We start from the raw sequence: 27,984 nt of genomic DNA, 5'->3' as shown, positions 1-27,984 counted from the left end.
TCAGTATTTTCCAGTTATGCCTCATTATTTGCAGAGGAGGAAACTGAGGCCCACTAAAGCAGAATAACTTAGACAAAGTCAAAATGGGTTTGTGACCTTATAATCCATATCTTTCCCTAATCTACAGTGTTGTTTTATGAACCAGCCTTGGACATCCAGTGTCTATATTCTATTACCCAGTAAAGATCAATAAAGTAAATTGTCTTTTGTATCACATTTATTTTATCAGTTGTTTGCTGGTTTCTTTGCTTGGTGATTGTGATGTGCTTGGGTTTCATTTGATTTCCAAGTTCCCAGGTGCAGCCATAGATCCTGGAGTCTCTGCCCATGAGTATCACTTTTACTTCTGGGCAGTGGTGATGTCTGCTAATGACTTCTCTTCTTCAGGTAACTAAAGCTGTGCCCTAGATGTCGTAGTCACATGAATGGAAATGAAAGAAATTTGGTTCACTAGGCAGGTGGCACTGCTTTGATGACCCTGTCCCAAGATATCCAACATGAGGCAAGGGATGAAGTATACTGGTTGTATACCATCTTTCTATGTAGTGTTCACTCTTTGCTGTCCTACATTGCTGCCTATGTTTTACTGGAGGAAAAGGAAGCTCCCTGCCTTAATTTCTGAACCAAATTGAATTTTGAATGATGACAGAGTTTTTGTACGTGTATGTGTTCTTTCAGAAAGCTGCATTCTTTTTTGCCAAAATATTGGAAACCTGTGTATTTTGCTGATATATGGGGGATAAATATGAGATAAAGTATTTAAAGGGGACTATTCAAGGAAATACAGTTACTGTATTTAGACACATGCAGATAAGCCCACTTTCTTCGTCACCCATCACTCAGGCTCTTTCTTGAAAGGAATTCCCAACACAGGCCATATAGAGAGTGTGGCTAGCTTAGTATATGCCACAGGTAAGTGTCTGAGAGTCACCTTCTCTAAATGATATTAGGTATCAGATGAAACTAGAGAGTAGGGAACTGTGTCATATGCACAGTATGTGTCATACGTCACTCAAGCAATGCCTTTGAGGGCACACTCAAGTACTTTAGTAATGAAAATCTTGGCAATGTAGTCTATTATGGACCTATTGTGTTTAACTCTTGAGTCTGAATTAAGCCACAGAGGTAATTCAGGATTCCAGAGTACTTTGCAGAAGGGAATAATATGCTGCACATTTCTTAGTAAGTTTTTAAACTTTCTTACCTTTCCATCTCTTTATCCCATACTTGTCTCTCCATGATTTTCCCTATATGGAACCATCCACACCTGACATACTTTGATCAGAGAGACAAGAAATCATGACTTGGCCCTGCCCTCAGCCTTCCACTCTTTTACTCCTTGTCCCTTGTATTGGAGCACACCTGCTTGGTTTGATGCTGCCCTGCCATGTTAGAGTGAAGATCCATGAAGCCTGGTTTCCTGACTATGTAAGAATGGACAGAGTGGAGCTCACGGGAAAGATCATGTGGGTGAAACACCTGGCAGAAGCAGAAGAGGCTTTCCTCTCTTGATTGTAGGGTTAGGGTCCAGGGTAGCAAGCTGATCTATCAGAGAACTATCTTCTTAGGTTGTGGGGGTGGACCCTTGATGGCAGCTCTCCAGTGCTTCTCAAATTTAGGGTCATCCCAGAATTTGGAGGCCCGACACTTCTGTACCAAATAAGAGAAAGTTGTGAATATATGAGAGAGGGAGAGATCCCATCCTTTCCCACCATTCCCCCCTGCCCTGGCCTCCACTGTCCTTAGGGATTTTATTATCACATTTCACAGAAATGGGCATTACTAATGCTCTGGGAGTTGCAATTCTCTGATGATCATGTGTCCCACAGGAAATAGCCCTTGCCAGGTCTTAGAAAATGTAGTGTCATAGCTTATCAGAGCTTGTGTCTTCATCAAGAAAGGACAATTCTTCATGCTTGCCTCAGAGAAATATTAAAATTAAGTAAAAACCTAGGTCAAATATGTTTTTTGAAAGATTTATTTATTTGAGAGAAGGAGAGAGAGAAAGAGAGAGACAGTGCATGGGGAGGGGTAAAGGGAGGGGAAGAGAAGCAGACTCCACTAAGCATGGAGTCTGGCATGGGGCTTGATCTGATGACCCTGAGATCATGACCTGAACCAAAATCAAAAGTTGGATGCCCAATGAACTGAGCCAGCCAGGCACCCTGAATATGGTTATGACCAAACTAAAGTGCCCCTCATATGTAAAGGTTTATAATAATTACATTTAAAATGTATGTGAGTAGAGATTACCTGTCAGTTATTCCTCTCAGGTTTTTAATACTTTTTTTAAAAAAAGATTTTATTTATTTATTTGACACACAGAGAGAGGTAGCTAGAGAGCACAAGCAGAGGGAATAGCAGAGGGAGAAGGAGAATAGTGGGGAGCCTGATACGGGACTTGATCCCAGGACCCTGGGATCATGACCTGAGCTGAAGGCAGACGCTTCACGGACTGAGCCACCCAGGTGCCCCCCATTTCCTGGTTTTAGCACTGATAAGTTTAAAGTATAATGCTCTATCTCTTTAAGAGGAATTGTTTTTATTTCACTATAGCTAACTGAGAAAGGGCCAAAATGGTTCAAACAGAGATCAGGGAGGAAGTTCACCTTCATTTCCTGGTTCATGAAGGACCATATCTGAAACATATCCTACTGACTTTTAAAATAAAAGTGTGTCTGAACTCCTCTGCAAAACATGCTGCCATCTTTTTTGACTATCCAGTCCTCTTTTTTCTTAGTTGTCATTATTGAGAGGCTATTCCTAATGTCTAAATTAAACCTCTGTGTTGTAGCCTGATCTTTCCCTCCCCTAGTCTTTTTTGTCTTATCATCATAATATATATAGTTTTTAGTCCCCATCACCTATTTCATTCATCACCTCTGGTAACCTTCCGTATTTTTCTCTATAGCTAAGAATCAGATTCTTGGTTTGTCTTTCTCTCTCTTAGTCCTTTACTTGTTTGTTTTGTTTCTTAAATTCCATATATGAGCGAAATCATATGTCATTTGTCTTTCTCTGACTTATTTTGCTTAGTATTATAACTCCATCTATGTTCTTTTTTAAAGATTTATTTATTTATTTATTCAGAGAGAGAGAGAGAGAGAGGCAGAGACACAGGCAGAGGAAGAAGCAGGCTCCATGCAGGAAGCCGGATGTGGGACTCGATCCCAGGTCTCCAGGATCACACCCCAGGCTGCAGGCGGCGCTAAACCGCTGCGCCACCGGGGCTGCCCTAACTCCATCTATGTTGTTGCAAATACCAAGATTTCATTTTTTGATGCTTAGTAATATTCCATTGTAGGTATATACACCACGTCTTCTTTATCCATTCATCAGTCAGTGGCCTTTTGGGCTCTTTTTGTAATTTGGCTGTTATTGATGATGCCGTTATAAACATCAGGGTGCATGTGCTCCTTTGCATCAGTATTTTTGGTTCTTTGGGTAAATACCTAGTAGTGCAATTGCTGGATCTAGGGCAGTTCTATTTTTAGCTTTTTGCAGAACCTCCATCCTGTTTTCCAAGTGGCTACACCAGTTTGTATTGCCACCAACAGTGTAAGAGGGTTCCCCTTTCTCCACATCTTCACCAACCTGTTGTTTCTCATCTTAGTTTTTAAAAATTTTTATTTAAATTCAATTTAGTTAACATATACTGTATGATTAGTTTCAGGGGTGTAGAATTTAGTGATTCATTAGCTGCATACAGTACCTAGTGCTCATTACTTCAAGTGCCCTCCTGAATGCCCATAACCCAGTTATCCCATCCCCCCACCCTCCTCCCTTCCAGTAACCCTCAGTATGTTTCCTATAGTTAAGAGTCTCTTATGGTTTGCCTCCCTCTCTGTTTTCATCTTCCTTTATTTTTACTTCCCTTCCCCTATGTTCACCTGTTTTGTTTCTTAAATTCCATGTATGAGTGAAATCATATGGTATTTATCTTTCTCTGAATGACTTATTTCACTTAGAGTAATACCCTCTAGTTCCATCCAGGTGTTTGCAAATGGCAATATTTCATTCCTTTCTGATGGTTAAGTAATACTCTATTGGGTGTGCATGCATGCGTGTGTGTGTATACCACATCTTCCTTATTCATCTGTTGATGGACATCTGGGCTCTTTCCATATTTTGGTAATTGTGGACATTTCTGCTATAAATATTGGGGTGCATGTGCCTCTTCAAATCACTCTAGTATGTATCCTTTGGATAAATACCTAGTAGTGCAATTGCTGGATCATAGGTAGTTCTATTTTTAACTTTTTGAGAAGCTTCCATGCTGTTTTCCAGAGTAAACCCACAATTATATGGGCTGAGTAGCTGGTAAGTTTGTATTCCCACGGACAGTGTAGGAGGGTTCCCCTTTTTCTACATCCTTGTTAACATCTGTTGTTTTCTGAATTGTTAATTTTAGAACTTTTCCCCAAAGATCAGGAACATGACAGGGATGTCCACTCTCACCACTGTTGTTCAACATAGTACTGGAAGGCCCAACCTCAGCAATCAGATGACAAAAAGAAATGAAAGGCATCCAGATCAACAAAGAAGAGCTCAAACTTTCACTCGTTGTGGACTACATGATACTCTATGTGGAAAACCCAAAAGACTCCACCCCAGCATTTCTAGAACTGATCCAAGAATTCAGCAAAGTCGCAAGATATAAAATCAATACACAGAAGTCAGTTGCATTGCCTCACTAACAATGAGGCAGAAGAAAGAGTAACCAAGGAATAAATCCCTTAAAATTGCACCAAAAAACACAAGATACTTAGGAATAAACCTAACCAAAGAGATGAAAGATCTGTACTTATTGTAGTTTTGATTTGTATTTTCCTGATGATGAGTGATGTTGAGCTTCTTTTCATGTGTCTGTTAGGCATCTGTATGTCTTCTTTAGAGATATATTTGTTCATGTCTTCTGCCCATTTTTAAATTGCATTATTTGTGTTTTTGGGTGTTGAGTTGTGTAAGTTCTTTATATATTTTATATAGTAACCTTTTGTCAGATGTGTCATTTACAAATATCTTCTCTCATTCCGTATGTTGCCTTTTAGTTTTATTGTTTCCTCCTTTGTGCAGAGCTTTTTATTTTGATGTAGTAACGATTGTTTTTGCTTTTATTTTCCTTGCCTTAGAAGACATATCTAGAAAAACATTGCTGTGGCCGATGTCAGAAGTAACTGCCTTTGCTCTCTTCAAGGACTTTTGTGGTAGATAAACTCAAAATGGTTGAAAGATCTTAATGTGAGACAAGATTCCATCAAAATCCTAGAGGAGAACACAGGCAACACCCTTTTTGAACTTGGCCACAGTAACTTCTTGCAAGATACATCCATGAAGGCAAGGGAAACAAAAGGAAAAATGAACTATTAGGACTTCATCAAGATAAGAAGCTTTTGCACAGTAAAAGATACAGTCAACAAAACTCAAAGACAACCTACAGAATGGGAGAAGATATTTGCAAATGACGTATCAGATAAAGGGCTGGTTTCCAAGATCTATAAAGAACTTATTAAACTCAACAGCAAAGAAACAAACAATCCAATCATGAAATGGGCAAAAGACTTGAACAGAAATCTCACAGAGGAAGACATAGACATGGCTAACAAGCACATGAGAAAATGCTCCACATCACTTGCCATCAGGGAAATACAAATCAAAACCACAATGAGATACCACGTCACACCAGTGAGAATGGGGAAAATTAACAAGGCAGGAAACCACAAATGTTGGAGAGGATGTAGAGAAAGGGGAACCCTCTTACACTGTTGGTGGGAACGTGAACTGGTGCAGCCACTCTGTAAAACGGTTTGGAGGTTCCTCAAAGATTTAAAAATAGATGTGCCCTATGACCCAGCAATTGCACTGCTGGAGATTTACCCCAAAGATACAGATGCAATGAAACACCGGGACACCTGCACCCCAATGTTTCTAGCAGCAATGTCCACAATAGCCAAACTGTGGAAGGAGCCTCGGTGTCCATCGAAAGATGAATGGATAAAGAAGATGTGGTTTATGTATACAATGGAATATTACTCAGCCATTAGAAACGACAAATACCCAGCATTTGCTTCAACGTGGATGGAACTGGAGGGTATTATGCTGAGTGAAATAAGTCAATCGGAGAAGGACAAACATTATATGGTCTCATTCATTTGGGGAATATAAAAAATAGTGAAAGGGAATAAAGGGGAAAGGAGAAAAAATGAGTGGGAAATATCAGAAAGGGAGACAGAACATGAGAGACTCCTAACTCTGGGAAACGAACTAGGGGGGGTGGAAGGGGAGGTGGGCAGGGGGTGGGGGTGACTGGGTGATGGGCACTGAGGGGGGCACTTGACGGGATGAGCACTGGGTGTTATTCTATATATTGGCAAATTGAACACCAATAAAAAATAAATTTATTAAAAAAAAAGGACTTTTGTGGTTTTAAGGCTCACATTTAGGTCTTTAATCCATTTTGTGGGGGTAGGGGCAGAGGGAGAGAGGGAATCTTAAGCAGGCTCCATGCCCAGCATGGAGCTCAAAGTATAGTTTAGTGTCACAACCTTAGATCATGACCTGAGCTGAAATCAAGAGTTGGATGCATAACCGACTGAGCCACCCAAGTGCCCCATAGATCTTCCCCATTTGGAGTCTTTTTTTGTGTGTGCATGGTGAAAGAAAGTGGTCTAGTTTCATTCCTTTAGATGTAGGTGTCCAGTTTTCCCAACACCATTTGTTGAAGAGACTCTTTTTTCCCATTGTATATTTATGCTCCTTTGTTGACGATTAATTGCCCATATAATTGTGGGTTTATTTCTGGGTTTTCTATTCTGTTGATCTATGTGTCTATTTTTGTTCCAGTACTACATTATTTGATAACTACAGCTTTGCAATTTAACTTCAAGTCTGGAATTGTGATGTTCCCAGCATTGCTTTTCTTTTTCAAGATTGCTTTGGCTATTTGGAGTCTTTTGCGGTTCTATACAAATTTTAGGATTGTTTGTTCTAGTTCTGTGAAAAATGCTGTTGGCATTTTGATAGGTGTTGCATTAAATATGTAGATTAAATGTGTAGAATTTTAAGAATATTCTTTTTTCTAACCCATGAACATGTAATGTCTTTCCATTTCTTTATCATCTTGAATTTCTTTTATCAGTGTTCTATAGTTTTCAGAGTGCAGGTTTTTCACCTCTTGTTAAGTTTATTCCTAGATATTTTCTTGTTTTTTGGTGCAATTGTAAAGGGGATTATTTTCTTAATTTCTTTCTGCTGCTTTATTATTAGTGTAGAGAAATGTATCAGATTTCTGTACATTGATTTTGTATCCTGAGACTTTACTGAATTCATGTATCAGTTCTATTTTTTTTTTTTTTTGGTGGAGTCTGTAAGGTTCTTTCTTATATGTCATTTACAAATAGTGAGAATTTTACTTCTTCCTTAGCAATCTGGATGCCTTTTATTTCTTTATGTTGTCTAATTGCTGTAGCTAGGACTTCCAGAACTATGTTGAATGGAAGCAGTGAGAATGGATACTTTTGTCTTGTTTCTGACATTTGGGGAAAAGCTCTCAGTTTTATCACCATAGAGTGAGATGTTGCCGTGGGTTTTTCATATTAGGCGTTTATTATGTTGAGTTATGTTTCCTTTAGACCTGCTTTGCAAAGGGTTTTGGCATGAACGGATGTTATCCTTCATCAAATGATTTTTCTGCATTTGTTAAAATGATAATATGGTTTTTATCCTTTCTTATTGATGTGACATATCACATGGATTGTTTTGTGAATACTGAACCAGCTTTGCATCCGGGAATAAATCCCATTTGATCATGGTGTGTAATTTTTAAAAATTTTTGTTGGATTCAGTTTGCTAATATTTTATTGAGGATTTTTGCATCTATATTCATGAGAGATATTTGCCTGTATTTTTTCTTTTTTTGTGGTGTCTTTATCTGGTTTTGGTATCAGGGTGATATTGACCTCTTGGAATGAATTTGAATTTTTTTTTTTTTTACTCTTCTATTTTTTTTGGAATAGTTGAAGAATAGTTAGCAACTCTTTTTTAAATATTTGGTAGAATTTACCCATGAAGCCATCTGTTCCTAGAATTTTGTTTTTGGGGAATTGATTACTGAATCAGTTTTATTGCTGGTAATTTGTTCAAATTTTCTATTTCTCTCTGCTTTAGTTTTGGTAGTTTGGTAGATTGTGTTTCTAGGAATTTATCCATTTCTTCTAAGTTGCCCATTTTGTTGATATATAGGTTTTCATAATCTGTTGCAATTGTTTGTATTTATGTGGTTGATGGTTGTTAATAGCTCCTCTTTCATTGGTGATTTTGTTTTTGAGTTTTCTTTTTTTCAGGAGCCTCGCTAGAGCTCTATCAATTTTGTTGATCTTTTCTAAGAATTAAGTCCTGGTTTCATTGATACGGTCCCTTTTTAAAAAAAATTTTTTTTTTTAGTTTCATATCATTTAGTTCTTCTGTAATCTTTTTTATTTCCTTCCTTATGCTGCTCTTAGATTTTATTTGTTGTTCTTGTTCTAGCTTCTTTAGGTGTAAGGTTAGGTTGTTTATTTGAGATTTTTCTTGCTTCTTGAAGTAGTCCTGTCTAAATTGCCCTTCTAGAATCAATTTTGCTGCATCCCAGAGGTTTTGGACTCTTGTGTTTTCATTTGCATTTGTTTCCATTTACTTTTGGATTTCTTGGTTAACCCATTCACTGTTTAGTAGCATGTTGTCTAAAGTCATGCTTTTGTGGTCTCTCAGATGTTTTCATGTGGTTGATATCTAGTTTCAGAGCATTGTAGTCAGAAAAGATGCATGTTATGACTTTGATCTTTTTGAATTTATTGGGACTTGTTTTGTGGCCTAATGTGTGATGTGTGTTTTGGAGAATATTCCATGTGCACTTGAAAAAAATGTATATTCTGCTGTTTTTAAATTTTTTTTTATTGGAGTTCAATTTGCCAACATATAGCATATCGCCCAGTGCTCATCCCGTCAAGTGCTCCCCACAGTGCCCATCACCTATTCTGCTTTTTGGATGGAATGTTCTGAATATGTTAAATCCACCTGGTCCAGTGTGTCATTCAAAGCCACTGTCTTCTTGCTGATACTCTGGATGATCTCTCTGTCAATGTAAATGGGGCGTTAAAGTCCCCTACTATCATTGTATTACTATTATTTCCTTTATCTTTGTTATTAACTGTTTTATATATGTGGATACTCTCATGTTAGGTGCCTAATATTTGCAGTTATTGTATCTTGTTGGATTGTCCCCTTTATTATTATATAGTGTCCTTCTTTGTCTCTTGTTATAGTCTTTGTTTTAAAGTCTAGTTTGTTTGAGGGATCCCTGGGTGGTGCAGCGGTTTGGCGCCTGCCTTTGGCCCAGGGCACGATCCTGGAGACCCGGGATTGAATCCCACGTCAGGCTCCCGGTGCATGGAGCCTGCTTCTCCCTCTGCCTATGTCTCTGCCTCTCTCTCTTTCTTTCTCTGTATGACTATCATAAATAAATTTTAAAAAATTAAAAAAAATAATTAAAAAAAAGTCTAGTCTGTTTGATACAAGTATTGCTTCCTAGGCTTTCTTTTCATTTCCATTTGCATGGTAAATGTTTCTCCATCGCCCTACTTTCAATCTGTGGGTGTCTTTTAGTCTGAAATGAGCCTCTTGTAGGCAGCATGTAGTTAAGTCTTAATTTCTTTTTACCTACTCTGTCATCCTGTGTCTTTTGATTGGAGCATTTAGTCAATTAACATTCAAAGTAATTATTGATAGATATGTATTTGTTGCCATTTCATTACTTGTTTTGTGTTTGTTTCTATAGATTTACTCTGATCCTTCTTTTGTTTTCTTTCATGGTTTGTTTGCTTTCTTTAGTGATATGCTTGGATGTCTTTCTCTCTATTCTTTGCATATCTATTACTGGTTTTTGATTTATGGTTAGGTTTGTATATAACATCTTTTGTATATAGCAATCTATATTAAGTTTATGATTACTTAAATTTGAACTATTCTCCACCACCATGTCTTAGGTATATGGTATTATATTTTACATTCTTTTATTTTATGAATCCTTTTTTACAGAAATACTTATTTTGTTGCTTTTGTGTCTTTTCATTCTCTCACATAATTATGTTCTTTCCACTCAAAGAGTCACCTTTAATATTTCTTGTAGGGCTAGTTTAGAGGTTATGAACTCCAGTAGGTTTTGTGTGTCTGAGAAACTCTTTATCTCTGCTTCCATTCTGAATGATATCCTTGCTGGATAGAATATTCTTGACTGCAGACTTTTCCCTTCAGCACTTTGAATATATCATGTTGCTCTCTTCTGGCTTGTAAGGTTTCTGCTGAAAAATCTGCTTATAGCCTTATGGAGCTGTATATAACTGTCTTCTTTGATCTTGCTGCTTTAAAATCTCTTTTCTTTATCACTACTTTTTGCCATTTTAATTACTATTTGTCTTGGTGTGGATGTCTTTGAATTGAATGTTTTAGGGAATCTCTGTGCTTCCTGGACCTGGATATCTGTTTCCTTTCCCAGGTTAGGGAAGTTTTTAGTTGTTTCTTCAAAAAATTTCTGCCCTTTTTCTCCCTTCGTCTGAGATCACTATACTCTGAATGTTACTACACTTGATGGAGTCACTGAGTTCTCTAAGATTATTCCCAATATGCATAATTTTCTTTTCTCTTCTTTGCTTAGCTAGATTACTTTTCATTACTCTGTCTTCCAGGTCATGAATTTGTTCCTGTGATTTATCTAGGTTGCTGTTTATTCTATCAAGTGCTTTTTAAATTTCATTTATTGTGTTCTTGATCTCTGATTGGTTCTTTTTTAAAAATATCAGAAAGGGAGACACAACATGAGAGACACCTAACTCTGGGAAACGAACAAGGGGTGGTGGAAAGGGAGGTAGGCGGGAGGTGGGGGGTGACTGGGTGACGGGCACTGAGGGGGGAACTTGATGGGGTAAGCAGTGGGTGTTATGCTATATGTTGGCAAATTGAACTCCAATAAAAAAAAAGAGAATAGCAAAAAAAAAAATCTTTGTTAAGTGTCTCATTAATGACTTGCACATTTTTCTCAAATTCAGTGAGTATCTTTATGATCATTACCCTAAATTCTCTATCAGGCATATTACTTATATCTGTTTCCCTTAGGTCTCTTGCTGTGGTTTGGTCCTATTCTTTCATTTGGAACTTATTTCTCAGTCTCCTTTTGTCTCTCTGTATCTGGCGCCAATGCTAGTTCCCATAGATGACTGTTGTTTGTGCAGGGAGGGAGAAGTGGGGGAGGGAAATGGAGCCTGGTAGCTCCTTTGTTTCTGGATAGGTCTCTGTGATCTCTGTCTCTGCAAGCCATGTTGCTCTGAGATGAACAAGTTGCTCTCTTTCCCTTCTGCCCTGGCATTTTTCAAACTGATGGTTCTACACTATATCTGTACAGGCTGTTTGTCATGCTGTCTTTTTAAGAACATGGCTTCCTAACATCCTCTGGACTCTCCCAGAGCTTAGTTGGCTGATTTTTAAAATTCCAGGCTTTAAGTCCTGCTGGTTGTGAGAACTCATGGCATTCAGCCCCTCTTGCTTTCAAAGGCAAATATTATGGGAATTTATCCTCTCCATTCCTGGGCTGCCTTATGTTTTTTTCCCTTCTCAAGCTCCCTTCCCACCTGAACAGCCATGGTCTGTTTCACTTTCCAACTGTGTCTTAATCCTTTCTACCTTCTTTAATGTGGCCTCTTCTCTACCTTTAGTTGTGAAGTTTGTTCTACTAGTCTTCAGATCATTTTCTGGGTTATTTATGCTAATGTGCGTGTTACCTAGTTATATTCATGGGATGAGGTGAGCTTAGGGTTCTTCTACTCTGTTATCTTCCCAATCAATCCTAGTCTTTTTCTTTTGGAAAAGAAATTGACGTCTCCCAATGTTGGGGCATTGGACTTTCTAATTCTTATTGATTTTATTCTTCTAAGTCCTTCTTCTAACTCCTAATTTTTTATTCCTTCTTTAGTGCTTTCTTTTCTTACCTGACATTCTTTCTATATTCCCTTATTCCATCAACTGAATGATGAGACTCTCTCCACATCTATTATGGTGAGGCCAGGACTGTTCCTGAGATTACAGGTATTTCTAATGGGGCTGAGGATGGAGGAAGAAGCCCTGATTCTGTAGTTCACCACTACTTGATAGTGGGGGGCTACCTCCTGCCCCTTTAGGAGAGATGTATATTGTAAGTATAGGCTTCTGAAAGCTTAAGGCTCAGAGGCAGCTATATTCCTAGCCACTATACCCGTATCTTGGTGGTTGCCATCTCCTTTGGGGATTATCAAAAAAGAGCTACTTACCCAGTCCTAGCTGTAGATGACCTGGGTGTCATGGAGAAGTTGCTCATCCCTGAGGTGGACACATGAAGGAGTCATTCTCTTACAGGAGTTTAGAAATGTCTCCCTGAGGGCCCTGAACCCTGCTCACATCCTAACTTTGGACTATAGCCAAAGAAGGAGAAGTTAGAACTTAACTAGAAACTTACAAATCTGTCAGACAGTTGCAGAATGTGGCACCAGTCATCTGGTCACTTGCAAAACATAGTGAATCATAGCCATCAGATCTGTTTAACCAGGGCTGGGCATTAGGAGTTATCAAAATGTCTCAATTCCAGGGCACTTCCACTAGAGCCCAGGTCCTTGATTTCTCACTTCTTGTCTCCTTTTTTGTATGGACAATGTGTACAGTGAGGCTTGAATTCTCATCCTATTCTGAATCCCCTCCTCCCCCACTTTTAGGAAGCAGAAAACTAATAGCAGCAATAGTTAGGATCATAAATCAACATTTTTACATTCTAGGTCATCAGGTGGGTATTCCCAGAACCCTGCAGTGACCTCTTTGGAGGTCACTTGGATAAAGAAGAAGCTGAGGTAAGCTCAGCTCTTTTGACCTGTTGACCCTTAAGGATCAGCAGCCAAGACAAGTTTCCTTTGTATCTCATAATGGATGCTGCCTGGTCATATTTTCTTACATTCTGGAATGAGGTGATTGACTAGGCTTGGAGAAAGATCAGAGGGTTTTTTTCTGGACTGGCTATATTTAAAGATCAAAGAAATTTTGGACTCTTATGAGCTCTGTTTTGGGGAGGAGCTAGAAAAGCATAGGGTAGTTTTAATTCCCAGAGAGACCTCTAGACTAATCAGAAATTTCCTTTTGATTTCCTCCTCTCTCTGATTCCTCCACCCACATCTGAAGACTCCTCAATATTTCCATGGGACTTGGAAATCCCTGAAATAAATCTTATTTTATTCTGACATTGGAGGATATTTTACTGGGCTCAGTTACTTATATCCTCAATACTCAAAGTCTGATTCATGAATCAGCAGTTTTGGAATCACATGGTAGCCTGTTAGAAATATAGGATCTCCGGCCCATGCTAGACCTACAGAATTGGAATCTGCTTTTTAACAAGGTATACAGGTGGTTTGTATACATGTACAAAACAATGAGGTTTGAAAGCCCCGATTTATACATTCTTTCTTGAATGGGTGAAGGAAGGAGCTCCAGATATGGCTTTTATGCTATAATTCTAGGCTTTTGGATGTTTTGGTTATTTTTCTTAAACACTAGAATTTGCATCTGGACATTTGAGAATTTTAATTTGACTACTCTGAGTAAGCATTCTGTTCTGATCTCCCCACTATTTAATCCCAATGCCAGTCCTGCTAAGCCCATATAGCAGAGCTGGGAAGCTGCTTACCTCTATGCTTGCTGTCTCTCCTCTATTGAAAAAAGCCATGTCTTACTGAGGTCTGAGAGTATCCTCAGGTCCTCTGTTGCCATCCCATTGGGGTAAAGGATCCCTCTGAACCTGTCCAGCTAATTGGGTTGGACAGAGGAAAGACTAGCAGTGCTCATGGGAGTTCAAGGAAAGCCAATGTTTCACTTGGCTGAAGGGGGAAAAGAAAAGAACATCTCAACTCCAGCTCTTAGCCAAAGAGAAGATGAGACTTTGGGTTGAACTCCTCCTTATTCCCTCCCACCACTCTTGGCTTATCCAAACCTGGAATACTGCTTTTACCTCGAATCCGAGCATCTTCCTGCAGCTGAAAAATAATGAGAATTCAGAGATAATCAGAGACTTAGAGGCCAGTCTCCTCTGAAAATTTGGTGTAACAGCTATACACTTGGTCAAATGTAGGATGTCTATGTGGGAAATATGGGCTTTTAGGGAATGCAATTAAATTCTAAGTTTCCTAAAAGCAGAATTTGTATTGTTTTTGTATCCCTCATACCAAACCACCTAACATAATGCCCTGCATACAGCATCTGCTCAATAAATGTTTACTGAATAATGAATAAATAAATAAGATGAGGTGTGGCCTCTTTAAGGGTGGGAGACACATGATTCATTACTTGTAGTCATAATTGCTTATTTAGTGATCTCTCCTTTTAAATTTTTTTTTGGCTTTTCTGCTCTCCCTTTCCTGGCTGCATTTTTTTACCGTTTTATCCTCACTGCATCTCCAGTGGTTCTCTAAGGGGAGAACCTTTAAGTATCTGTGAAAGTCATTCAGAAAAATTCATACCCATCCTAGAGTAAACAACTGTTGATGATACACTTTGGGACCCATGAGCAAACAGGAGTCTGGTAGATCATCTTTCTCCATAACAGTGCTCTAGGCATGGGTCCTTATGTTTGTCTAATTAAAAAGAAAGCACGTTCTAATTCTACATCTTCCTACTATCTTTTGCTTGATATTCTTCTCTCAGTATTTAAGTACAAAAATTGTTCTTAACAAGTCTGTGACTAGGGTGTCTGTTTTGCCTACCAGCCTGGGGACCTTTGAAGGAAGGGACTTCTCTGGTGGACCCCATGATGAAGCACGAGAAGAGAGTTTCAGCATAGAGGACATCAGATGAGACTTTTAACTTCATATATAGGCCCTGAGAGGGTGGAAATCAACACACACAAGTCCCACTTATAGACAGGCTTCCTCCTCTTACTAGCTGAAATGTTGTCTGGAGGATACGCAGGCATCAGGGGACTAAAGTTTTAGGAGGGTGGAGACACCCTGACCCTCAGGCAAAACTTGGGTAAAAATATCAAGTTTCTGATCTCTACCCAGTGTCTCCTTTTACTTGCAGCCAGTTGGAGGCAAACACTGCTATAATTTTTCCCTAGAGTAAGTCCCAGACATAGCAGCAGGATACAAAGACATAGCTTCTTGGGACTATAGAAATATTTCATTTCTAAGGCCAAGAGTGGTTCAGATAGTGAATTAGAGGAAGTTTATTTTCAGTGTCCTCTCAATTAATTTATACATCATTTCTTGCCAACTAGGAAGAGAGAATTACTGTTTCTAAGATCATGGGAGGCTCATATTATATTTAGATGCTAATCTTAATGAAACTGTATCTTTACTCAGAGAAACAAAGGAAATCTGTCTAAAATTTTCTCATTTGCCTTGGTTTTATAATGTTAGTACTTGTTCTAAGGTGTGTGTTTACTTATAGAAGTAGCTACTGATAAGAAATTGTATAGATAGATAGTGCCTGTTCTTCACTCTAACAGACAGGAAAAAAAGGTGGGACGGCAGGCTCGGTAGGACCCAGATATATCAACACCTTGAGGAAGCTAATAAAATAACCCAGTGTCTGTGACAGGCCAATAATAATAGTACATGTTTGACTGTATTTTTAAAATATTTGATCATTGCATAGGAAAAAGACTGAAATCTGTATGGAGGAAGAGCAGAGGAAGAGGAATGTTTCTCTTTAGCAAAGACATTTAGCTCTGGCCTCTAATTTGTGCTTCTTTACAGTTAGTAGACATCCTTGCCCAATAAGGAAATTTACTATGTCACTTGGTGACTCCTCTTAACTAAGTTACTTATCAGTGTTTTGTATGACCATACAGAGTATTCTTGCTGAGAGAAGTTCTGATAGATACAGCTTTCTCTGTTATCCTATTTCCACAAGGAGATTGTTAAGCATTTTCTTCCCTAAGCTTCTTGAACTGACAAGTCCATGCTGCTCTTTAGGGAGAAGTCACTAGATAAAGGGATGAAACTAAAACCTTAATCAGGGTCAACATCACAGTAGGGTATAGTAAAATGGGAGCAAAGGAAAATGATATGGTCAGGAAATTTAGAGAATTGAAATTTAATCTCACCTCCTTTTGTATATCCCTAAAAGCCATTCGTACCTGAAAGAAGACACAAAAATTTTGAAAAATTAGTATTATAGGCTTTATTATAAAGGAACTATATATGTGTGTGTGTGTGTGTGTGTGTGTGTGTATAAAATCTTGCAGCTATCAGGCTGTAGTGTGTGTGGCTTCCTAGCTTTAGCAATAAATCCCAGTGACTTCTACTCTACATATAGAGTAGACTTCTGGGCCACCATTTTTCCATGTGATAAATGAGTGAAACACAGGAAGTTATTTAAAGAAGTCTCGAGGATCCCTGGGTGGCGCAGCGGTTTGGCGCCTGCCTTTGGCCCAGGGCGTGATCCTGGAGACCCGGGATCGAATACCACGTCGGGCTCCCGGTGCATGGATCCTGCTTCTCCCTCTCCCTCTGCCTATGTCTCTGCCTCTATCTCTTTCTGTGTGTGACTATCATTAAAAAAAAATAAAGAAGTCTGAGTTGTGAAAAGAATATAAATGAAACCCACTATTATATTTCATTTGTTTAATTGGTCATTGTTCTGAAGCAATAATAGCTGTTAAAATCAACACATATTTGTATTTAGATTATAATACACAGGAGGACAACACCAAATATTGGTAAGTGTACAGAACAGCTAGAGTTCATACGTTGTTGGAAGGAGTATAGAATTGTATAATCACTTTGGAAAAAGATCTGGCAGTCTTGTAAAACTAAATATATATTTCCACTTGCACCTAGCTATGGGTGGATATAATGACTATTGGAAATCTGAGTTGCTTCATTTTGGGGAAGGGATGAGGATTTTGAGATGGATAGTTGTATCTTGTTTGGTGGAAATATAGAATTCAGGAGTTTCAACGTGTGTATTGGTGCACATGGAAGCTGAATAGTCAATGGGATGGACTGTGCCAGTTATCAATTTACTGCCTTTGTTCATTCTTTGTTGTATCACTGTCATCCTTTTTAATGTCATAGGTATCCAATTATGTACTGGTTCCCAACAGTATGGTTTTCTGATGCTTACATAAGCAATTTACTCTATCTAATATGATAATTTTAAGAACATTAAATAGTTATTCTACCCATTTTTAGTTAAGAAGATTGCTTTCTTCTGTAAAATTTATAGAAGAGTCATCGAAAATCATAGAGTAAAAAAGTTGATTACATTATTCATTTCATATAATATTCAATAGGAGCTTGCAGGAGAGACTATGGAGACTTTTACTCATTTAAAAAAATTTTATATTTTAAAATTTTTAATAAAAAAAATCCAGGCATTAATTTAATAGTCTTTTCTTGCTTGGCTCCATAGGGAAACTTATAGATTCAAAGTGATCAATTGTCTTCTAATTCCCATCTCTATCTAAGAATTTAAGTATACATGAATGTATACTTAATGTATACTAGAATGTCAAGAATGGGAAGCTAAAGTAGTTGATATTTTGGGGAAGTCATCAGAAACTCCAAATAATGTCTATGTTCTATAAACATAACAACTTGCTCTGGCTATCTAATGGGCATAGTTAGCTTCTGCACTAATATACCATTCAAATATAAAGTGAAATTTGACATTTTCATGTTTGAGAATTGGCCACTTTGTTATTTTTATATAGCTAGGAAACCAAGGGCATTTTGTGAAAATAGAAAAGACACCAGTTTTTAGAGAATAAAAAGAAGCTACTCTCAAATTCTTTAAATTTAAGTCTGTTATAAAGCAATTTCAAAATCAAGGCTGAATAATCTAGATTCTGAGACTTAGTGCTCATGGCATTGTTTTAGTAAGAAGACTGAAGGCAACAAATTCACACTGGTGACCTAGTGGACCTATTTTTTATTTTCAACTCATAGTTGTCAGATTCTAAAACACACTCGTAATTGGATTCAGCAGTTTCATTTATTATCAAACGTTTGACTTAACGAAGGATTTTTTTTTTTTACTGGATCTCTTTAAATCAGTTTCATGAAATGAGATTTAGCTATCTTTTCCCAACCACAAAAATGGCAATTATTCTTCACATCCAAAGTACAGACTTATATTCTTTTACTTCTCAACACTTTAGAAGTCTTCAACAAAAAGTAGGTCTGAGTCTAATAAATTTTAAGAACAGGAAAGTTCCAGGCATAGTTTTCTATTGTTAGCCATTATTCTCATTTAAACTACTGTCAATAAATTTGGGAATATGTAGGACATTTTGAAGCATAAAAAATTTTTGTTAGCAACCTCTGATCCCATGGAATGAATCTAGTATTCAAGCTCCTCCAGAATCTTTATTAAAATACTCTAAAGAAATTCACAACAGAAATGCCTTACTAAAGCAATTTCCTATTATAAATAATTCAAAGAAGAGTGGGATCCAAATATTAAAATTATGTTGAAATTATATCTGGAGGACAATCCAGTTTTGATGTCCTTTAATGTCTTAATATAGACCTACCAGCCATAACCAGTAGGAGAAAACAATCCTCCTCTGTGCTAATGATAAAATCCCATCATGTTCCAGGCAAGACCTTTAGAAGCAATGGAGATGTTACTCTGAAACTCACTAGCAATTATATGAAAATTAATTTTTTTGTATATTTTTCTGTTGGAGTTCAATTTGCCAACATATAGCATAATACCCAGTGCTCATCTCATTACGTGCCCCCCTCAGTGCCCGTCATTTTTAATGGACTTAGTTTGGCATTCAAATGAATACCTCTACTCTTCAGAGTGAGTCATTTATTTTTTGAGAGATTTATTTTGAAGCTAATTCATTCTGGGGGGGGGCGCGAATGTTTCAGAAAATTATGGTTTATGATATGTGAATCAAGGGCTACAGTCAAGTATTTGTTAGACAATTTGAGTAGCTCTGAAGGTAAAATAACTTCCTTTTGGATCAGCAATAGAATTAAGATATATAATTTTCATAACAAAATGGTAACTTTGCCTTCTTCTCATCCAAGATTTAAAGTATATGGATTTCTCAATAGTTGCCATAAGGTTGTTTGTGGATCAGATTTATTCATTCTATAGTTCTTTTTAAAAGGTTGGCAGAGAAAACATATTTGAGAGGGATTATCTAATGGACAGGTGGATATCTAGAAGGGTGCCAAGGTACACAAACATGAGTTTCTGATGATTTGGGACTGGATGAGTAATAGAACAAGACAAGAGAGGCATAGAGATCCTTCACTATCAATCTGCAATTACTTTTTTTAAAAGGTTTTATTTGTTTATTCATGATAGACACAGAGAGAAAAGGCAGATACATAGGCAGAGGGAGAAGCAGGCTCCATGCAGGAAGCCTAATGTGGGACTCGATCCCGGGACTTAGGAATCATGCCCTGAGCCAAAGGCAGACACTCAACCACTGAGCCACCCAGGCATCCCAGCAATTACTTTCTTAATTCCTCTCTCCTTTCTCCCATGTCTCAACATGCTGTCAAAAGATGACCCCTTTGTACTCACTTGGTCCCAAAGAGCTTCAGTGATTGTTAGCTGTATTTCCTGTTGAAATAAGAGATATATCTTGGGAACATTACCCTAACTCTTCCAGAGTCTGAAAAACATCATGAAACTGATAGAATACAGGGTATTTTTTTTGGAAATTGAGATGGACACTTGAAGTCACCCTATTTTTCAGGCAGTTCAAAGTCCCTTCAGTCTTATGGGGTCATTTTTAGGTGGTATCTCCTGTCATCTCTTGATCTAGCTAGTGGGTGACAGGTAGAAACAGACTCATATTTTATCCTTATAAATACCCAGATAGCCTGCCTGCTCCTAGAGTTATCTAGTGAAGTAGTAGCATTGAAAGTATTACCTAGATTCACTAGCTAGTTAAGAGCACCCTGAATTACAATGCCCAAGTCCTCCAAGCTATGGTCCTTACTAGGCAGCTTTCTTGCCTCCTGGCTGCAGTCCCTTCTGCATTTTCAGCAGGAACCAGGAGTCCCAAAGGAACTTGGAAGTCTTACCCACCTTTGGTCTCATTGTGTCATCAGTGGATTTTCTGGAAAGAAAAAGTGATATAAATCTGATGAGGCACCGAGTGTGTGATGTCAGCAAGATGGCAGAAAAGGAGAGTCCAGTCCTCATACCCCCTACACAAACATGAATTTTGACAACCATCATGGATGTGAATACTTCTGTGGGAAACCAGGAGTCTCACAAAGAGGTTCTAGCACCTCACTGAAACAAAATATCCATAAATAGATGCATTGAAGAGGGTAAGAAAAACAGTTTCACTTTGCCTATGTCATCCTTCCCCAAGGACAGCATAGTTCAGTGTCAGGAGAGACACTCCCAGCTTGTGACTTCTCCCATGGGAACCTTGTGAGACATTGCCCAAGAAGCCAACTTCTGTTTTGTCCCACCGAGGTCACTGAGATGATTGGCACAACTAAATAGTCTTGGGGGGGATCTGGGAACAGAGAAAGGGAATGGATACTCCTAGAAACTATGATATGGATCTCAAAAATCAGCTACAGATCCTACTACTACCTGGTTTGTGAACTCTACCAAGAGAACTACTCATGAATTCCATGGGACTTCTTATCTGCAGATGTACCCCCTCAACTGGCTGACAGATGCCCCCAGAATTCTATATACACCCTGAGATGATGCATACAAGCCTCTGCAGATGGCAAGTGCAAGCATCTGCACAGTATGTAGATATGAGCAGCTGGCTCAATTAAGTAGGAATGAGAGAAGGAAAACAATCTTGAATGTTCCAGGACACCATCTTGGAGGAAATAAACAGGAGGCTCTCAGTACCTAGACTGACTTTATAGAATCAAGAGAAGACAGAAAATCTTAAATACTCCTGAAGAGGAAATAAAAGGATGGGGTTGAGTGCATCCATAAAAAAAAGTCTGAGGAACCCCTCACATTTTTAACTGGTCCAACTGGTGAAAGTCTTTCATTCCCAAAACCAGTCAGTAAAGATTGGCAGGAAGGACTGCTTCTTTAAATGCAAAGATGGCAATAGAAGAATTCAAAGAACAAAGAATCAAGGAAACCAGTGTCACTAAAGGAAAAAAATAAAACTGCAGCAGTGGGCCCCAAAGAAATAGAAATCTAGGAATTGCCTGGAAAATGGCTCAAAATAATCATACTAAAGAAGCTCAGTGAGCTTCAAGAGGATGCAACTAGTGGAAATCAGGAAAGCAATACATAAAGTTAAAAGATTAACAAAGAGATAAAAACCATTAAAAAAAAGAACCCAATAATTTCAGGAGCTGAAGAATATGATGACTGCACTGAAGGATTCAATAGAGAGCTTCAACAATAGACTCAAGCAGAAGAAAGAATCATTAAGCTTGAAGACAGATAACTTGAAATCCAAACAAACAAAAAGAAAAAGACAATGCAAAAGAGTGTAGAAAATATTTGTAACTTATGGAATACCATCAAATAACACAATATAGACATTTTGAGAACCCCATAAATCACAGGGAAGGAGAAAGGGGCAGAAAACGTATTTAACAAAATAATGCCCCAAAAAATCCCTAAGTCCAGGGAAGGAAATAAACATCCTGATTATGATGCTCAAAAATCACAAAGAGGCTGAATATTGAGAGATCTTCACTGAGACATAATCAAATTGTCTAAAGTCAAAGACAGAATTTGGAAAGCATCAAGAAAAAGTGAATTGCTATGTACAAGGCTACACCCAAAAGATTATCAGCTGACTTCTCAGCAGACACTTTGTGGGCCGGGAAGGAATAAGATGAAGTAGCCAAAGTATTACGAGAAAAAACCCTGCTAACCAAGAATACTTCGCCTGGCAAAACTATCCAGAAATGAATGAGAGGCAAAGACTTTCCCAGACAAACAAAAGCTAAGCAAGTTTATCACCACCAGACTTGGTGTGCAATAAGTGCTAAAGGGAGTTCTTCAAGTTGAAATGAAAAGATGGTGAACAGCAGAATGAAAACATCAAATGTAAATCTCCATAGAGAAGATAAGTATATAGTCTAATTCAGAATACTCCAGTGCTATTATGGTGGTGCTTTAATCATTTTTAATGCTAGCATAAAATTTAAAACCCAAGAGTACTAAGAGTAACTGTAGTTACAATAATTTGTTAATGGATACACATTACAAAAAGATGTAAATATCAGGGCACCTGGCTGGCTGTTAGTAGAGCATATGACTCTTGGTCTTGGGCATCACAATCCCTGATTTCAAGCTATATTACAAAAGTATAGTTATCAAACATTATGGTATTGGCATATAAACAGATACACAAACCACAAGAGAGAGAAATTAACACACACACACACACACACACATATATGTAGTTAATTAATGTTTGACTAGGGAGCCAAGGATACAAAATGGGAAAAATATGGTCTTTTCAAAAAAACTTGAGGAAGCAGGATTTCCACATGAATAAGAATGAAATTGAGCCCTTATTTTACAGAATGTACAAAAATCAAGCCAGCATTGATTAAAGACTTAAGACAAACTGTAAAGCTCCTAGAAGAAAACAAATGGAAAAACTCAACATTATTTTTGGCAGTAGTTTTTTGGATATGACACCAAGAGCCCAGGCAACAAAAAGAAAAATAAACAAGTGGGAGTATATCAAACTAATAACTTTCTACACAACAAGGAAATCAACAAAATGAAAAGGCAGCCTCTAGAATGAGGGCCTAATATCCAAAACCTCTGATAAGGGGCTAATATCCAAAATATGTAAGAAACTCCTACAACTCAGTATCAAAAAAGCAAATAACCCAATGGTAAAATGGGCAAAGGATCTGAATAGACATTATTTCAAAGAAGACATACAAATAGCCAACAGGTACATGAAAAGTGCTCAACTTCATTAGTCATCAGGGAAATGCAAATCAAAACCACAGTGAACTGGAGGGTATTATGCTGAGTGAAGTAAGTCAGTCGGAGAAGGACAAACATTATATGTTCTCATTCATTTGGGGAATATAAATAATAGTGAAAGGGAATATAAGGGAAGGGAGAAGAAATGTGTGGGAAATAGCAGAAAGGGAGACAGAACGTAAAGACTGCTAACTCTGGGAAACGAACTAGGGGTGGTAGAAGGGGAGGAGGGCGGGGGGTGGGAGTGAATGGGTGACGGGCACTGGGGGTTATTCTGTATGTTAGTAAATTGAACACCAATAAAAAATAAATAAATAAAAATAAAATAAAAATCACACCCATACTTGAAAAAAAATAAAAAATAAATAAAAAATAAAAAATAAAAACAATAAAAATGCTGTAAAAGGAAAAAAAAACCACAATGAAAATGAAAATGATCATACGAGTTAGAATGATTATCAAAAAGACAAATAAGTGTTGGCAAGGTTGTGGAGAAAAGGGAACACTTGAGCGCTTTTGGTGGAATGTAAATTGGTGCAGCCATGATGGAAAACAGTATGGAGGTTCCTCAAAAAATTAGAAATAGAACCACCATATAAGCTAGCAATTCTGCTTCTTAATATTTACCCAAAGAAAATGAAAACACTAATTAAAAAGATATATGGACCTCCATGTTCATTGTAGCATTATTTAAAGTAGTCAAGATATGAAAACAACCTAAGTATCCATCAATGGGTGAATGGATAATGAAAATGTGATCTATATTGACATGGATATCTATATATAGATCTATACAATGGAGTATTAGTCATAAAAAAGGAAATCTTGTATTTGTGACATGGATGGAACTTGACATTATGATACATGAAATAAGTAAAAAAAAAAAAAAAAGATACAATATGATCTTATCTGTGAAATATCCCTCCCCCACAAAAAACCCCCAAACTGAACTCATAGATACAGAGAACAGATTGGTGATTGCCAGAGTGGGGGAAGATGGTGGGTGAAATGGATGAAGAGGTCAAAAGGTACAAATTTTCAGTTATAAAGTAAGTCATGGGGCTGTGTGTACATCATAATAACTAGTTAATGATACTGAATTGCATATTTGAAAGCTGCTGAGTAGATCTTAAAAGTTCTCTTTACAAAGAAAAACATTTTGTAACTATGTATGGGGACATATGTTAATTAGATATATTGTGGCAGTTATTTCACAATATATAAAATAACAAATCATTTTGTCCTACACCTGAAACCAATAAAATGTTATGTTGGTTATAACTCAATTTCAAAAAAGGTATCAAGTGTTGGTGAAGATGTAGATAAAAGGGAACCTTGGTACACTGTTGGTGGGAATGTAAATTGGTACAGACATTATGGTTAACAGTGTTAGAAAAAAATTTTTAGTGGAATTACCATGTAAGCCAGCAGTCCCACTATTGTGTATATGTGTGTGTGTGTGTGTGTATATATATGGAATATATATATACATATATGTGTAATATATATATGGAATATATGTATATATATGGATATATACACACACACACACACACATATACACAATGGAACTGAAATTATTTTTCTTTAATAGATACCTGCACTCCTATGTTCATTGCAGCATTATTTATTTATTTTTTTTTTTTTTTATTTATTTTTTTTTTTTTTAATTTTTATTTATTTATGATAGTCACAGAGAGAGAGAGAGAGGCAGAGACGTAGGCAGAGGGAGAAGCAGGCTCCATGCACCAGGAGCCTGATGTGGGATTCGATCCTGGGTCTCCAGGATCGCGCCCTGGGCCAAAGGCAGGCGCCAAACCGCTGCGCCACCCAGGGATCCCTGCAGCATTATTTATAATAGCTAAGATATGGAAACAACCTATTGTCCATGACGGATGAGTGGTTAAAGAAAATGTGGCATATTCATACAATTGAATACTAAAAACAAGGAATAGGGGATCCCTGGGTGGCTCCACGATTTATCGCCTGCCTTTGGCCCAGGGCGCGATCCTGGAGTCCCAGGATCAAGTCCTGCGTCAGGCTCCCAGCACGGAGCCTGCTTCTCCCTCTGCCTGTGTGTCTCTGCCTCTCTCTCTCTCTCTCTCTCTCTCTCTCTATGTCTATGAATAAATAATAAATAAAATCTTTAAAAAAAAAAACAAGGAAATCCTGTCATTTATGACAACACAGATGGACCTGGAGGACATTATGCTAAGTGAAATAAGCCAGACAGAGAAAGGCAAGTATTATGTTATCTATATTATATGTGGAATCTAAAATCTAGAGATCTAATGTATAGCCTGCTGACTATAAATAATACTGTATTGTATACTTGAAATTTGCTGAGAGGGTAGTTTGGAGTTGTATTATATGAAGGCCTTTGTAACTATAAAGTTCGTTTTAAATATTATTATTTCTGTTTTTCAGTGTCTTGCTCATTCCCACTGCCAGAACATCTATTGTCAGCTGAGAAGTCAGGTCTCTCATGTTTATGTGCTTTCTCATATAGAACTCTTAGAGACTCCAATATCTACTCATTATTTTCTCCTTATACTCCTGCAGCTGTCTGCAAGAGACATCATATCCTTAGAACAGGTTTCCATCTTCCTACAAGTTTCAGGCTTCTCAGTTTCTCACTGGCTCTCCGAGTTGAGATCCAGTTTACTATTCTGAGCACTTTAATTAAAGATAGCTTGAAGATACATTGACTCTCTTCCTGAATTCCTGCAAACTCTTTATCTCAAAACATCTGCATGCCTCAAAAACCCAAGCCAAGTCCTAATTCTTTGCTGAAGCTTTTGGCCCATAAGCTCACAGTAAGCCTCCTTTCTTTCAACTTTATGGATAACATTGCCGGGTCTCATACTCAGTCTCATGGGGCAGATTCCGGCCCTCCTCTCTACCCTAGTCCAAGGGACACATGGTTTTGGATGGATGGCCTTAATTTATTTATAGATGATATAAGGACTTCTAGCAAAAGTTTACACTGGGATAAATAAATGTCCCTAGGTTATATACCTAAATGACTCTAAGAGGTATTTCAGATTGATGCCCACCCTCTAAATTGGAATGACAAAGATCTACTAATGTTCCTTCCATTGAGGAGGTGGCAAAGAGAGAGGACACATGAAAGTCCCCATCTTTCTCTGTCAGATAATAGGTGCAGCCAGAAGGGGGTTGGGAGACAGGTGACAATGCCAGTTTGTGTCCCATACAGCATATCTAATCTAAAAACTTTTGAAGATCATCATTAGCTCCATTTACCTATTCTGCCCAGATGTCCTTTGCTCTTGATCTTGGAAGATATGCTGTGCCATTTGTCCTTGAACAGAAACCAGAAACTCTGGAGCTGAAGATGGAGATCTCTCTAGGCCCTGGGAAGGCACAAATGATAGAGGGGAGAGACAGGTGTATAGTGAGAAGAGGAGCACTTAGCTACTAGAGAACTGTCAGGGCAGAGGTCTCCGTAATTCCTGAAGCATCTGTGTTTTGAATGGGTCAGTGGGTATATGTGTGCACATATATGTAAAGAAAGATAAGGGTGAGAGTAAGAAAGTGTAACCCCAGGTAAGCCTCTCCCCTTTTTTTTCAGTAAGAACATAAATTCCAGTGAGCAAGTAGGTGAAAACAACCTGACTAAAAAATAAAGCTGGCTGAGATTGGGGCTAAGTTGCTGGCTAGAGACTCCTTGAGGTGAAGGTGGGCTCTAAGGCAAGGATAGGAAGTAGTGCATAATGAATTTAAGATAGGAAAATTCCCTCTCCCCCTACCTCACAGAATCTTCATGGTTAACTAAGGGTAGCTCTACAGGCTGGAAGTCTATCAGCTCTAGCCTTCAAGTGCTTTTGTAGAGGAGGGGAACCTTATAGTTGATGGTGTCAAAAAGACATGAAGCTGAGATGCTAAAGCTGTGACCTAGACAAGAGTTAAACCCTCCTCTGAAAAGTTGCCTCCTAGTTTCCCCCCTCCCATTCTTCTCCACTTCTAAACTCAAGTCAGAACTAGGCCAGTTATGCTCAGAAAGTTACCCAGCTGGGCTTCCCAAGTTGTACTTCACCCCACCCCTTTCCTCCTAGAATTTTTTCTATTTGAGCCCCATCTCACAACACCCTCATCTCATCTATTCCTTATCCATCTTGCCCTTTTCAACTCTCTGTGACTTCAGCTGTGACATCACAAATCTGACAGTTGGTTCTCCCCTCCTCATCTCAGCCCAGGCTCCATTCAATCCAAATGATAATGATAAAATAATGGGATAATATTATGAAATTTGAGTTTTAATTTCTAAGATTTTTTTCTTGCTTCATTGCCTTCCATTCATTGTATTAAACATCCAGTGCTTTTGAGAGACAGTAGGAATGATCTTCAAAAAATCCACCTTTAACTTTGAATTTCAAAAGAGGGTCCAAAAAATTTGGCTTTCAATTTCTTAAAAATTAAAAAAAAATCTAGTATACTTAACATACACTGATTTATATTAGTTTCAGGTGTACAGTATAGTGATTCAACAATTCTGTATATTATTCAGTGCTTGATAAGCAAGAGAAAAGATAAGTGAAGAAGATTAAGTACTCTTAATCTTCACTTATTTCATCCTTCCCTCTGCCATTTCCCCTCAGGCAACTACTAGTTGTTCTCTGTGTTTAAGGTTTCACTCATACATGAAATATAAGAAATAGTGAAAGGGATTATAAGGGAAAGGAGGAGAGCTGAGTGGAAAAAATTAAAGAGGGCGATAAACCATGAGAGACTCCTAACTCTGGGAAGCAAACAAAGGGTTGTAGAAGAGGAGGTAAATGGGGAGATGGGGTAACTGGGTGATGGACACTGAGGAAGGCACTTGATGGGATAAACACTGGGTGTTATACTATATGTTGGCAAATTGAATTTAAATTTTAAAATTCTAAATAAAACGTGGGGTTTTTTTGGTCTCTTTTTTCTTTGTTCATTTGTTTTATTTCCTAAATTATACATATGAGTGAAATCATATGGTGGTTGTCTTTCTCTGACTTA

The 27,984-nt window shown here is 37.9% G+C and overlaps 1 protein-coding gene across 3 annotated transcripts; it reads right to left on the bottom strand.

Moving 5' to 3' along the window:
• Nucleotides 1-199: 199 nt before the first annotated feature.
• Nucleotides 200-27,131, bottom strand: C27H12orf54 (chromosome 27 C12orf54 homolog). Of its 3 annotated transcripts, none has more exons than XM_038577499.1 (9): nt 27,000-27,131; nt 26,236-26,345; nt 20,107-20,137; nt 19,597-19,635; nt 16,151-16,183; nt 14,057-14,081; nt 12,336-12,384; nt 1,480-1,650; nt 200-404 (listed from the first exon to the last, which is right to left on the bottom strand). In XM_038577499.1, exons 2-8 carry the CDS (start codon nt 26,286-26,288, stop codon nt 1,557-1,559), a joined length of 324 nt encoding a protein of 107 aa, XP_038433427.1. In that variant the 5' UTR covers nt 26,289-26,345; nt 27,000-27,131; the 3' UTR covers nt 200-404; nt 1,480-1,556. The 3 variants fall into 3 exon arrangements, with proteins under 3 accessions (XP_038433427.1, XP_038433426.1, XP_038433428.1); XM_038577498.1 differs by having other exon boundaries at nt 26,742-27,123; XM_038577500.1 differs by lacking the exon at nt 19,597-19,635 and having other exon boundaries at nt 26,742-27,125.
• Nucleotides 27,132-27,984: the final 853 nt, after the last annotated feature.

This window comes from Canis lupus, chromosome 27 (assembly GCF_011100685.1).
Source record: "Canis lupus familiaris isolate Mischka breed German Shepherd chromosome 27, alternate assembly UU_Cfam_GSD_1.0, whole genome shotgun sequence".
NCBI lineage: Eukaryota > Metazoa > Chordata > Mammalia > Carnivora > Canidae > Canis > Canis lupus.
The sequence above is the reverse complement of the archived record's forward strand: the minus strand, read 5'-3'. Positions and strand labels throughout refer to the sequence as shown.